We start from the raw sequence: 14,761 nt of genomic DNA on the forward strand, positions 1-14,761 counted from the left end.
GCTATTGACACATGACTAGTACAACACGGAAGCGATATGTTCGTTCTTTCATGCGACTATAGTATTGTTCAAACTGATACCAACATTATAAGCTCAATAATTACTACTTTCTTCAGGGTCAGGGCCGGCGAAATATGACTCATAATGATGTAAGCAAGTGACAGGCTCTTCCGCCTACCAATCCGTGACTTCCTCTCTGTGCACTGCCAACATGTCGTTTACCAACCGCGCCCTACCTATTGTTTGACATATTTTTACACTTCTTCACGCTTTTAGACAACTAACACGTACATTTCTTATGCGCTGTACATACCATAAATTTGTAAATATGTTAACTCTGCCCTATATTGTGTGACACTGAAAAGATGCCTCGATTTTTGTTCGTAACATGTATTTCTAGTAACATTACATTTTGTCGTGTTGGCACACTGTTATTTGGGTCTGTCAAAGATGGCGCCGGTCGGAGAAATTGTGGAGGTGAACGGGTTTTCTTCGAAAAGGAAGGATGAAGCAGACAATAAAGAAAATTTATGGTGCGTGTTTGCAATATGCTGAACAAAATTCAAACTTTAAGCAGAATCTTCTGATGTTTCTTACATTATGGCTGAAAGAATGTCTCCAGTAGTGCAAATTTTTCTCACGGTTAACTTTTGATGTATACCAAATTACAGCATTTAGTATTACATGTTTTATTTCTGATTTTTATAACACACGGCATTTACGCAACAAATTAAATTACGAAAAGATCTTATGTATATAAGTTTCTTTTGATACAGTTGTTTTGTTACGTTGTGCCGTACATATTGATTTCTTATGTTTCCACCCCTCTTTTCAAAGTAAACTTTGTTAGTGTAATACCAGACTGCTGATGATGCACATCATTTTATTTGTGTATATATGATATCCCGAATATACAGTCGTTTATCAGAGACAGTCTGAAATATATATTGTGAACTATCAGACATGTCTTCTTACAGGTCAGCCATACTAGGAGAAGTTCAAACACGAGGAAATACGAAGTTGCCATCATATAAATCTGTGGTGGTGTTAGGTAAGTATCTTTTAACAGAACACTGAGAGTACATCAAACTTATCTCTAGCTCTAACAGTTCATAATCTACTGTAATGAATGTACCCATCATGATACAAAATTGATGGTAATTGTTAGTTTTGGTGGTTAACCTGAGTTTATGGTTGTCATATGCTGACTGGGAAAGTACAAGATGGGGGAAAAACAGTATACACATGAATTGTAGAACAGGCATTAAGTATGTTGTTGAAGTACTTAATGTAAATGAGTTCCCTTACAAACGTGTCTGCAGTCTGCAACTTTGAGTATTAAAAATGATGGTCATTCACATTGATACAACTTTTGAGTCTGGCTAGGAAGAAGGATTTTCATGCATTTATGAACATTTGCACAGTTCATGATGTATTATTTAGATTCTTGTTACATGCTGTTCCTTGAGTCTTGTATATGACCTCAGATTTTTGTTTTTGTGTGTGTTTTTTTCATCGTGAATGGATATTGTTCCAGAATATGAAAAATCAACACATTTTATTTTATGGTGAGTCTGCCATGAAAATATTTGTATTGGAGGCATTTACTCATTTTTAATATTATGAGTGTAAAGTGTGATGTCTGTTTCTTATGTTGAAAAGTAAATATGGAATGCAGAGTTGGTGATTTCATTCATGCTTATGTTGCTATGAGAGTACATGCAGCATTGGCTTTTGGGAATAAGCTGTGTCAAATGTTGAAGGTATTTTTCCAATGTTGTGACAGATGTTGAAGTTGCCATCTTCAGGATGTTACTATTGTAGACAGTTTAAGCCAGTATATAGATCAGCCATTAAGCTTTGATTAGGAGGTGAGGTTGTGATTGGATTAAACGGGGGAGTGGGGTACTATCCAATAGGGAGCAACCACGTTCTTGATGAAAGGAGACAGTAAATGTTCTTTGGAGACTAGGTGATCATGAAAAGAGATCGTGAAAATTGTGATCTCTTTTTGGGATAGGTGGTGGAAAAGAGTTTAATGACCTTGTAATAAGGAATTGTATGAAATTGTAACTTCCAGTGGAGATATTGTAGCCTGTTTGGTCTTCCAACATTCAGCAAAGCTGAACTTATATAGGATACTCCAGCAGTGACAAGGACAAGAGAAAGTATGAGGGGCTTGCATCAGAGACAAAAATGCCTTGAATTATTACAACTAAATTAAGTTGTCATTAATTAAGTAAAAAAGTAAATCTATCCCTGTACTAGGCCGTGAAGGCCCATAGGGTTGTGAGACGTTGAGGGTCCCACATTATCTAGACGATCGGCTCATAGATGGCGGTAAGGTTGTCAGCCTTATGCGCTGGTGGTGCTTTACTCCCCAGGAAAATTATTTAATTAATTCCTGGTACACCTGAGTAAACTGCAGGGCCTAGTGCGGCTGGAAGGATTAGGTCAACTGAAAAAATCCAATGACCTCATCGGGACTTGAACCCGCAACCTTATGGGTTGTAGCATAGCCCCTCAACCAACTACGCTACCGTGTGCCCCCAACTCTTATATATATCTAGCAGATATTCATAGTGTTCCACATTTCCTCCGAGCAAATGTCAAGATAGTGCATGTGATTAGGCCATTAGTGCTTCCTTTCGTATACCTTTTAATTCATCATTCGTTAGGCGTCCTGTCATTCGACATGGTATTGTCTTAGTTATTGTCATTTCATTGAATAAACCATAAATAATTTAAAACATACAAAAAAATCTTCATAAAGTGCCATTAAGTATTTTANCTTTCCATATCTTTTGTCAGAATGCTTCCAACATCATGTTTTTTTCTGTCCAGTTCTACAGTGAATTTACCACTACGTTATTATTACATATTGAATGTTATATGCTTACTTTTTTGACATCTTGTACTTCCTGTATGGAAACAGAAGATGTCAGGAGTTTCACATATTCCCAGATCATTGTGACATTAAAATAAGAAATGTGAACAGCTACAGTGTATGCAGTGTATACTCAGTTTACAGCTTTTATTGCTCATCCTGAAGATGTCTCTGTGACATAAATTAGGACTAAAGTGTAGGCATAGCTGTCCCAGTGCTTAATTAAGCACCACACCATCAAGACATGGAAGAATAGAGCTATAGCTCCACCAAGTCTTAACCTTGACATTAGATGGAGGTGAGTGTTCAGGTTCATGCCCTGGCCACTTTACCCTTTCAGAAAGTCTCCTGTACTCATTGGATAGGAGACGGGGTGGGCCCTATAAATGGTGTGGGCACTATGGAGAAACAATCTCTTGCCCTTGCTGGGAATCAGAACCCAGTTCCCCAGTTTTACAGTCCATAGCATAGTTGCTATACCGACAGAACTGTCCCGGTTTCCTGTGACCAAGTTGTTTAAAAAAACAGTTGCTTGTATGTTTATTTAATGGTATATATTGTAGGTGATAATGAATCAGGAAAGACAACTTTAATAGCCAAACTTCAAGGTGTGGAGGATCCAAAGAAAGGTTCCGGATTGGAGTATGCTTACATAGATGTCCGTGATGAGTACAGAGATGGTAAGTGATTTTGAAGTACCTTTAAAAACTCAGTAGGAAGTTAACTTACTTTTAGAAGTTTTGAAGTTTTCACATGGTAGTTATTGTTCACATTGTAATCTTCTGGGTTGTGTGACACCATGTAGTTTTGTTGGTGGCTGCAGAGAAACATGCTATCTTCATTGTCATATTTGAAGTGCGTAGGGTGAAGAATTGGTTCAGTTGTAACGCATGTTGCAAGGAAGGTGATCACTCTGAAATGTGAGTATTCTCAGACAAGACTACACAGTGTCACAACCCAGAAGTCCATATTCTAAGTGGTTTACTTGTTGAAAGTTTAATCTCACATCCTCTGAAGTGAGGTATTTAGCAGAAAAACAGAGGAATTCAGAAAGAACCTGACAGTCATATCATGTCTGTACCCAAGTTGTGAACCTAATCTGGATGAAATTATTTTTTGTCATGCAGTTTTGATTTTAATTTGGATTGTTTTATTGATTTTAAGGATTTAAATCTTTTGATCCTAGGTGACTGAAACTCATTCAGTGTGTTTTATTTTCAGATCATACTCGACTCAGTGTCTGGGTCTTGGATGGTGACCCCTCTCATGCACATCTCTTGCGATTTGCACTGTCAGAGGAGAGTTTTCCACACACATTAGTTATGTTTGTAGTTGCCATGACAACCCCATGGGGTATTTTAGACCAATTGCAAACTTGGGCTACCGTCTTGCAGGACCATATCGACAGGTTGAAAATTGACATAGATGACTTACAGGAAGCCAGGCACAAATGTGAGATTTATTTATTTTCTTTATTATCCTAATGTCTTTGAATGTCCCTTTGCTTGAAGCCAGTAGAACAGTTGAGTTTGCGTAGAAAAAGAAGTTGTTAATAATATTCAACTCTTTTATTGACCGTCACAACACAACAAACAGAAACAATCAAGGTTAGCGCCCAGCTATGGTTTCGCTACATGTTTCAGCCACTAACAGCCATCATCAGGCAAACACATATTAACAAACATATACCATTGAACTGCAGTACATTAGGTTGGATACAATATTATTAATCATTTAAAATACTTTGCATAAAAATACAATAAGTCAGATTATACAAATACTAAAAGTTATTGTATAAAACAAGATAAAACTTAATTGATGTTATGCAACATTGAATCAGTCATTGATTTTTTTACGTTTCATCTGTTTCCATGGACAAATTGGAAGTTCAATATTTCTTTTGTATAAGAATGTATAGGAGGCCCATGATGTTGCAGATTATTTAATTGTATAGTCGGAGCCTCATCTTACGAAGAATTGTCCATACTGTATGGAAAGTAAACAATAATAATATTGCGTATATTGAATTTTTAGGTGTAAAGAAGTGGCAAGATTATGTGGAACCTGGAGATGAATTGGAACAAGGGTCTCCAATGAGAAGAACGTCCCGAAATCTAGATGAAGAAGGTGGAGATGTTCTGCCCTTAGGTGACGGTGTACTTACTAGGAATCTAGGATTAGACGTGGTTGTAGTTGTTACAAAGGTAAAGAGACATCTTTTACTAAATTCTGGTACACTATGTACATGAACTTTCTACACAAACTAGTATTGCTGGGTTAGTGGGCTCAGTCCATTGGAATGTGCCAGTGATTGAGATAAGCTTTTTGGACACAGATGACTAGGTACTTCACTGTTATTTACCTGAAGAAGGTAACAACTACAGATTATGGAACATTGCATCCAGTGTGGATTCTAAGGTATGGACAAAGTCCAGAAACCAAGAAATACAAATTGTAACATTCTGTTATCAGAACCCTTTAGAATCGGTTTGTAAACCAATATTTCATATACAGTAATACATTTAAAGTGAAAAGTTGATATATCAATGTAATATTAGGGTTGAAATTTATTATTGTAAACCATTTTTTTAGACGGACTATATGTCGACATTAGAGAAGGATTATGACTATCGTGATGAACATTTTGACTTCATGCAACAATGGATTCGCCGGTTCTGCCTTCAGTATGGAGCAGCATTATTCTATACATCGGCTAAAGAAGATAAGAACTGTGATCTACTGTACAAATACCTGACGTATCGCATTTATGGTTTTCCCTTCCGAACACCTGCGCTTGTTGTTGAGAAGGATGCTCTTCTTATGTAAGTAATAAAACATTTGCATATTGGCTCTTTCACAGATATCTCCCACTCTTTGTTACATTTCAGAATTCCAAGGGAACAAATTCCTTGTTTTCAACATTACAAGGAAACTGTGTATTGATTTTCTGATATTAGCTTAAGTTCTATTTCAAATGCATTTTGGTTGGCCTATAGTATTGATCTCTATCTACAGTAACAGGGAAGAGCCGTGTTCATAGTAAGCTAACAGTAGAATATTGTAGCATGTAGACCCGTTGCTAAGTAATGACTCTGTAATCACACACACAACAATAGAAGAGTTTGCTGAGGCTACATGATGAATGAGTTGGTGAGTGAGTGTGTTAGAGCAGTGTTCCGCAACCGGTGCGCCATCACAAGGTGAAAGGTGTGACGCGAACTTTTAGCTATTGTAAGAAATTAATTGTCGAATTGTATTCGTTTTATTTTATCCCAGTTACCGTGTTTCATATGCTTGTATTTTATTCTCAGCCACTGCACTGATTAAATAAGATGGTGCTTGTTTATTCTTTATTACATGCTGAGATTTTTTTATGTACAGTAATGTTGTATTCTAAGAAATTAAACGTAAATTATTTACTCACAGTTGTTATATCATAGTGTTCATTATTGATTTATTTTTATTTTCTCTCATCTACGCACCTTCTTTGATATGCTTGCTGCTTGTTCTGTGTATGTGCTTTTCAGTAAACTGCAGGGATTAGCATGGGTTTTCCTGTCTTTTATAATGCTGTTTTGGTATTTGCCCCTGTTTGTTAGAAGTTAGAGCTTCTTCAACTTTATGACTTTCTTCCTGTAATGATGCACCTGTCGATTGTTGGACTTCATTTAAAATTATAAATATTTCAAAAATAATTCGGTATTGTGTCACTTCTTCCGTTTGAAGAGTAGAGATCCCGCGTTTTACAATTGTTTCAGTTCTATCATAGCTGTGCTCTGAAGAAGTTCGCAAATTTTGGTTGCTAGTTAGAGAATTACAGATGGGTCATTTGAGATGTCCCCGACTGTATGGCCACTTGCTGACGGCAATAAAGTGGTGATGGACACAGTTAAAGAACATTTAGAAATGCTGCAGCATAAATTCAGTAAGTATTTTTGAGAGAGTGTACAAGATTTCAACTGGGTTCGTGATCCATTTATTGTGAATTCAGAACATCTTCCGATTAATGTACGAGAGGAACTCGTAGATTTAAAAGCAGACAGAACATTGAAACTGAAACTTCTTGAAGTGCCTTTGGATATGTTTTGGTTGGCAATAAGGAGTGGATACCTGGCTATCTCCGAGATGGCAGTTAATGTGTTATTGCCATTTTCAACTACATATTTGTGTGAACTTGGCTTCTCGATGTTGAGAGAAATTAAGACATCAAAGAGGGAGGGGCTCAGATACACTGATGAAGAAATGAGACTTGCGTTGTCAACGATTCCACCACGGATCAGTCGCCTGTGTGCAGCTACGCAAGCGCAAGTATCACATTGAAGGCATGAGTAGAATTACTGTATTTACTTTAATAGTAATAGAAGTGTATTGTCTACACTCTACAAGGAATTAAAAGTTCATTAATTGTTAATAAATGCATGAGTCAATTTCTGTTTAATGATAATAAAATAACAATATAATAATATTATAGTAATAAGCTGATCATGTTACATATTTATATTAATTGTCTGATATCATGCGTTTTTGACGGGAATAACATTTTGGTGTGCCATGTTCACTCATGGATACTTCATGGTGTGCCGCGAGTAGAAAAAGGTTGCGGAATACTGCGTTAGAGGCCTGCTGTCATTCAGTCCTTGTTAGCTGTTGCTGTTAGAGGCTGGTAGCTGAGGCACGGGGACATTTCAGAAACCCAGAGGAAGGGGAACATCCACTTTTGGAAGCCACTGCCGAGCAATAGGTGGTGAAAACACAGCAGACTGAGAAGACTTAGTACATGATATAGTGAACTGCAGAGTGCGTGAATTAGTGATAGTGCTATAGTTACTTGTATTTATGATCTGCATATCTTCCGTAAATCCAGTTACCAGTCCCATGACAGCTGATGTCATAAATGGGATTGGATTGATCGATTATTGGAGTGAAGTTTGCATAGTGTAGTTAAATTGCCACACTACAAAGATAGAATAAATACTTCCATGCCTACTGGCCAAAATGAATGCCATTTGAGAAAACATGGGCTCCAATCAGGAAAGGATGGAAACCAAAATAGGGGCTGAAATAAAAGCCATTTGAGTAAAGATGGGAGTCTAAGAAAAGTGGACCTTGGACAAGAAGAGATGAAAGCCCAGGTAGGTTCCCTAACCTCCTGGATCAGTGTTAACCTAGAAGGGGTGAAAGTTATGGTGCATGCCTGTCTAGAAAATATGCAGGCAAATCCAGAAGAAAAAGAGGCCATAGCACAAGTCCCTAATGAAGAGGCTGCAGTGGATACTATTAGGACAGGGATCTAGCTGTAGGGCACTGCTGACAGCTGAAGAAACAGACCCAGGGCTGGTCCCAACAGAAGTTCGCCGCTGCCCAGCGACAGTTGACCTGCTGTGCATTCCTTCACTGCGCAAGGGACCACTCAAGGACAGTGTTTATGTGGAACCCCTGAAGGACAGGCATTTGAGAAAATAGGTTGGGCATGTTCTAAACGCAACAGTGGCATAAGGGACCGAGGTCTGTGGAGCAGGAGACATTTTACAAGGCCCTCAAATCATTGGACTGGGAGTTGTGAAGCAAAGCAGTTAAGTCTTCTGTTGGGCTGTGGAAAATGAGTGACTGGACATTGAGGAGTTAGCCCCCACCCAACAGAAAAAGAGACTACGAGCAGCTTAAGAGCCAGAGATGTAGGAGCACCAGTCACTCTCAGAACTTTTGCCCACATCACTCAGAAAGGGAGGATGATGATGGTATACCTGGACAGGCTCACACATTATCAGGGAAGTGCTTGGAACAGGCAGCATGAAAGAGGGAGTAGTGGGAGCAGTTAGAGAGTATTACCATGAGAAGTGATCCATGGGGAAGAAAAGCAAGGCTGATCACAATGTTGCAAGCACAGTCCTTGGAAAAGAAGAAATGGCAGTATGCCCGTAGTCTGTTCAGGCCGAATAGTCTTTAAGAAGGGAGCAGTGCAGCACGTATACCTGTTGCTAAGTAACGACTCTGTAAACAGTGGCTGTTGCTAGGTAGTTGCCGCTTCATACACACACGCATCAATAAAGAGCTATTGGAAGGGGTGTTTTCTATGTGGTCCATGTCGAGGCTACAGGAGAAGTGAGTAGAGTGAAGTGAGTTCAGTTCAGTTAGTGGATTGGAGTGAGTTGATGAGTGACTGAGTGAGAGTGAATTAGAGTACTGGTGTGGTTCAGTCCTTGTGAGCTGTTGGTGTGAGAAGCTGTTAGCTGAGGCACAAGGGACAGTTTGAGAACCCAGAGGAAAGGGAATGTCTGCCGTTTGAAGCCATTATTGAGCAATGACTAAAGAAGACACAGCTGACTGAGAAGACTTAGTACATGCTGTAATGAACTGCAGAGTGTGTGCATTAGCATTAGTACAAACCCTATCTATAGTCACTCTGTCATGTGACAGTATATTAGGATATGATGTCTGTAAAAGTTATTACTGATTATGAAGTCAAACGTTCTGAGTCTCATGAATTTTACTGTTTTTAAACTGTTTTCCTGAAGGAAAGAAGGTAGGCTTATGAGACTGTGTGTCTGTTTACAACATATGAACCAGATGACTGATTTTCACAGAACTTGTATGGATGTTACATCAATGGAGGCTGGTCCCTCATACTTCTTAATTTTCTAGAGTCACTAATAACATGAAGGCTAAATGGCTTTGTGTGGCTGGAGTGTCACTGCTACTGCTTAATTGAGGGTGCTGGAATGATGTGTGGTTCTAAGTCTTCAAAAAATGTGCAGAGTTTATTAAGGTAGTTCTGTTTGCTGGGTTAGCCCACTCAGTATAGTGAATGACTGTATGAGAGGGAGGCCTTCTCGGCCCTTGCACTGCAACCTACAGCGGTCTATTGTGCTTACTCAGTATAGTGACTAGGCTACAGGCTGGACCACTGAGAAGTTTGGGTTCGATTCCTAGCATGGGAATAATGTTCAGATTGGATCTGGGGTAAACCCAGCCTCTTGTACAATGGGTACCAGGTGTTCTTTCCCTGAGGATAAATTGACAGGGGTGTGAAGCTGACCACTCACCTCCATATAGTGCTGAGATTGAGAATTGTGGAGTTGTACCTCCACTCTCCTGTACATCTTCATGGCGTGATGCTTAATTATGCCCTGGGATATCATTACCTTTTACTTTAGTTTTTGTTTACAGGTTGTAAGAAAACAAAATGGTGGCTGCATGGCATCTATAAGCTTTAGGTTTGATGGAGATAACTATTGAACCATTGGATATAGACATGTGAATTTTGATACAGAGACCCTAATGAAACCTAAACATTATATATGAAAAGTTATTTGTAAGCCAGGAATTACAAACATGATGAGGATGTGAAACTGAGTTTATACATCCCTCAAATTTAATGTTGAAAGGATCTGTACATAACTACAAGTAGATAAAGTAAAATAATGATAAGAGTACTAGGTCTGTAGGACTAGAAATGTATGTAATAGGAAAGTAAACCTTATACGTTTGCTTAGAACTCATTGTTGTTCAAAACCACTGTTTCCCAAATGGGGTACCTTGAAGTGAAAATACAAATCTGCAAGAAAATTCCATTACATCATAAAAAAAGTATTATTATTTTTAATCTACCTAAAGACAGTTCTCATTTTGGGTCTTTGGATTATAAATTTCGCTTTCAAAGGAAGGAATTAATGAACAAAAATGTGCTTTTTGCCTCAGAGGAAAAAGCTTTATCAAGATATGCAATTTGTCAGCTGATACCCATCAACCAGCACGTACTTGTGCAAAACTAGATTCTAAGATTGTTCCCAGACAAAATCAAGGCACAGAAACAGACTAAATGTGGCACCAGATTTGAGAAATAAATTTTACAATATCAAGCCAAAGATCAGAACTTGTGAGGGAAGGAAGAAAAACCACTCTCCGCACTGAAAATTGCAAGTATGTGGTACATTAGCTTCATTTTCATATACATGAAATGTGGTTTTTGTTTCGAAATATGTGCAGTTACATAATATATTTATCTCACATCTTGTTTAAAATGTATTTGTTGTTACTCTTTTGTGTGGTCTATTTTTTTTAGTGTCATATATGAGTGTTTTATCAGGGATTCCATAAAAATGTTTGAAGTCTTAAAGGGTTTATTATACTACACAGTCCATCAACAATGCAATAAATTGTTTGTTCTTACACTCTCACATTTGACACAACATGTTTCAGCCCTAAATGGCCATCTTCAGGTGTGTTACTACTGCTGCACTGCACTAATATTGTTGTGCCGCAAGGGGGTTATGGTAACATAACCCCTCGGGGTACTTGTGGATACCTCTTACTGGGTCAGGGGATATACAGTAACAACACATTGAATAACAACTGAAGTGATAAATGATATAATTAAGTATGAAGTCTCTATGTACATGTAGTGCACTACCTTAACCTACCCTAATACATGAAGTAATCCTAAAACTTCTACAATTCCTAAAGCCTCTACAATTGGTTTATGAAATATCTACTGTATCTTTACTCCATCTCGTATGACACCATTTAGAAAGAATTGGCAATTGTCCACAGTGACCTGAATATAGGCAAGTACTCACATGACCTCCACAGCCATAAGATGGCGCCGAACATTGGTCCCTTCATGTCTGGCACTAACACGGGTTCTAGGAGCAACTACTCCTCCCAAAAGTAAGGCCTTTCCCAGCCCTATGACTGGGGTTTTTATAGGGTTCCAGGGGGTCGCGCAAGTACTAGGTGGTTCAAATATGACCGGGACTGATTTGTGTGTAAACTGCACTGCGCAGCAGCTGTGCGACCTTGAGAGAGTGAAGCCACAACCTCCACCCTCCCTCCAGTTCAGGTTAGAACCTGTTCAGTCCTGTCTGGGAGTTGCTAGAGTGATGAGCGAACAGAAGGTACCGCAGAGCATGGAGCAACACATTGTGATCAAATTCCTTGGAGAAAACGTCCCGTCCGCTGAAATTCACCACAGTCTCCAACAACAGTATAGGGAAGAGTGTCTCTCATGACCCTGTGTGTTTGAGTGGTGTAAATGCTTCAGAGAGGGCAGAGAGCGGGTGGAGAATGAACCGCGTGATTGTCATCCGTGAGAATAGGCGCATCACTATCAAGGAAGTTGGAGTAATGCTGTCCATCAGTGTTGGTAGTGTAGAAGACATCGTGAAATACCACCTGCACTATCGCAAGGTGATTGCACGGTGGGTACAACGCACTTTGACGAACGTGAACAAAATGGTGCACATGCAAGCTGCCAGTTGTCTTCTACAGCAGTTTGAAGATGAAGGTGATGCATTTTTGAAGTCTGTAGTGACCACCAATGAAACGTGGGTGCACTACTTCATTCCGAGTCCCAGCAATCATCACGCAAGTGGCAGCGTACCAGTTCTCCCAAACCCAAGCAAGCGTGGAGGAGCCGTTCAGCAGGAAAAGTGATGGCAACGTTCTTCTGGGACTGGCAGGGGGTTATCCATGTAGACTTTCTGACAGATGCCAGAACAGTCATTGCAGCTTATTACTCAGACCTCCTGGCAACAGACATGAAGGAAAAGATCCGATCCAAGTGGAAGAGAGGTGGAAAGCGGGTAGCCTTCCTTCAAGACAATGCATGCCCCCATACAGCCAAAACAACAATGGAAACCCTTCGGAAATTGAAATGGAACCTTCTGACACATCTGCCGTACAGTCCTGATTTGGTCCCAAGTGATTTCTACCTGTTCAGAAGGCTCAAATCTGACTTGCAAGGCATGTGGTTTGTGGACAACGATGCTGTCATCCAGACTGTTCGGGAGTGGTTATGCCGCCAACCACAAGTCTTTTTTTTTTTAGGCATCAGGATGCTTCCAGAAAGTTGGAAAAAATGTGTTGACTCCGGAGGGGAGTACGTTGAAGACTGACATGTGCAAGTAAGTGTTTGGCAATTATTTTTTTTTTAAATCAGTCCCGGTCATATTTGAACCACCTTGTACTACCCACGGGGGATACACCCTGAAGTAGACTATTCTCATTGGGTGTTCATTTTCCTCTTATCAACTTGCCCATATAGTCATTCGGCTGGTGCGTGATTCTCTTATGCGCGCACTTTGGAATGGCTGACTGGCGGATACCGCACACACTCACTGATATGATCTCATACGGTTTCCGGTCAGTCATCCTGTTGACCATCCCATCCGTTCCACTATGTCTAGTATTAAAAGTGGTTGCCGCCTATACCGTGGCATAAAAATATTGTCCATTTGTCACGTATGTGACTGCACACTTCATAGTTTAAAATGTCATACTCGTAGTAAATTGATATGCGCTAAAATAGCACACCCTGTAGTTCACTTAATTTGTAAGGATACAGTTAAAAACAAGTGGGCGTCTCCCCTTGTGAGGTGCAATAAGAATTTTACAAAATTTAAATTAAATTATAATAGAAAGTTTTAATAATTTTATTGGTTTAAGTGAACTACAGGGTGTGCTATTTTAGTGGATACCAATGGACTATGATTATGATGGTTTAAACCAGTGGTGGGCAAACTACGGCCCGCGGGCCAGACGCGGCCTCCTGATAGGTTCTGTCTGGCCCGCGAAATGATTCCTAATCTGACGAATGAAAAGAAGAAGAATTAAGGAAAATAAATAATTCTGGATTATTTTCTTCTTCTTTCCTCCCTTTTATGTTTAGCCTAGTGACCACAGATTAATTTATTTACTTATCCACTATGGCATTGGAATGCTATGTTAACATTTGAGAGTGAGGCGGCACTGGCTGCTGGCATTTTTGTAGCAAAGAGTAAAACTGGCAACGGAGCCTCCTCGCTGTACCCCCTCCACATTACATCCACTGCAGCTGGCTACTAGCACCACATTCTTTTATTCAGACCCGGTCGCACTATTGTTGTAGGTGTTTGCTAGTTTTACTGTGCACATTCGTGAAACATTTCAGCCCTAAGATGTCAACTAAAAAACGTAAAGTTGATTCAGAGTGCCGTGTTTTCAAAGATGAATGGACTTGGAAGTACTTTTTCACAGCTTTTAAGGATAAACCACTGTGTCTTATCTGCAATTAAACCATAGCAGTCTACAAAGAATACAACATTTCCCGGCACTTCACATCTAAGCATAAGAATGCTAAAGATGAAAGGAAACAAAAAGCAGAAGACCTACGTAAAAAACTATCAGGTCAGCAAAGTATTTTTAAGAAAGTAAATAGTTCTCAGAAAGCAGCTACACATGCAGATTATGTTGTAGCATACAATATTGCTAAAAGTAACAAAGCTCTCTCTGATGGGGAGTTTGTTAAACACTGCATGCTCAGAGTTTGTGATATTTTATGTCCTGACAAGACAAAGGATTTTGAAACTGTAAGCTTATCTCGAAAAACAGTGACTTCTAGAATCGAAGTCATAGATAAAAACATATTATCACACTTGGAATCAAGGATTGGTCAATTTAAATTCTGCTCCATTACTATGGATGAAAGCACTGATATAAATGATACTGCACAGTTGCTATTATTTGTAAGAGGTGTTGACGAAAACTTCTCTATTACAAAGGAATTAGCATGCATGTGGTCGTTAAAGGGAACTACAACAGGGTCAGATATTTTTCATGAATTTCTGGAAGGCCTTTCAACTTTGAAAGTACCTATAACTAGCATATGCAGTATTACGATGAATGGAGCACAAAGTATGACAGGGACAAAATCTGGATTTGTTTGGATCTTTAATCAAGAATATCCCGAGAACAGTGTTGTATTTCTGCATTGCGTCATACATCAAGACGCCCTGTGTAAATCTGCCTTGGATATGAAACCTGTGCTTGATGTCGTTGTGAAGCTTGTTAATGCCATTCGATCTCGAGGGCTTACTCACAGACAATTTTGAGAGTTTC

General features: G+C 39.2%; 1 protein-coding gene across 3 annotated transcripts in view; it reads left to right on the plus strand.

The window, feature by feature from the left end:
• Nucleotides 1–419: 419 nt before the first annotated feature.
• Nucleotides 420–14,761, plus strand: part of LOC111862223 (cytoplasmic dynein 1 light intermediate chain 2) — a 23,845-nt gene continuing 9,503 nt past the window's right edge. For 2 of the 3 annotated variants that reach the window (XM_023847435.2, XM_023847436.2), the window contains exons 1-6: nucleotides 420–533; nucleotides 978–1,051; nucleotides 3,451–3,567; nucleotides 4,109–4,339; nucleotides 4,922–5,091; nucleotides 5,480–5,709. In XM_023847435.2, coding sequence (XP_023703203.1) covers nucleotides 451–533; nucleotides 978–1,051; nucleotides 3,451–3,567; nucleotides 4,109–4,339; nucleotides 4,922–5,091; nucleotides 5,480–5,709 — 905 coding nt within the window. In that variant the 5' untranslated portion in view covers nucleotides 420–450. The remainder of the gene's footprint in view (nucleotides 534–977; nucleotides 1,052–3,450; nucleotides 3,568–4,108; nucleotides 4,340–4,921; nucleotides 5,092–5,479; nucleotides 5,710–14,761) is intronic. The other variant, XM_023847434.2, reaches the window with a different exon arrangement.

This window comes from Cryptotermes secundus, unplaced genomic scaffold (genome assembly GCF_002891405.2).
Source record: "Cryptotermes secundus unplaced genomic scaffold, Csec_1.0 scaffold1530, whole genome shotgun sequence".
NCBI classification, from domain to species: domain Eukaryota; kingdom Metazoa; phylum Arthropoda; class Insecta; order Blattodea; family Kalotermitidae; genus Cryptotermes; species Cryptotermes secundus.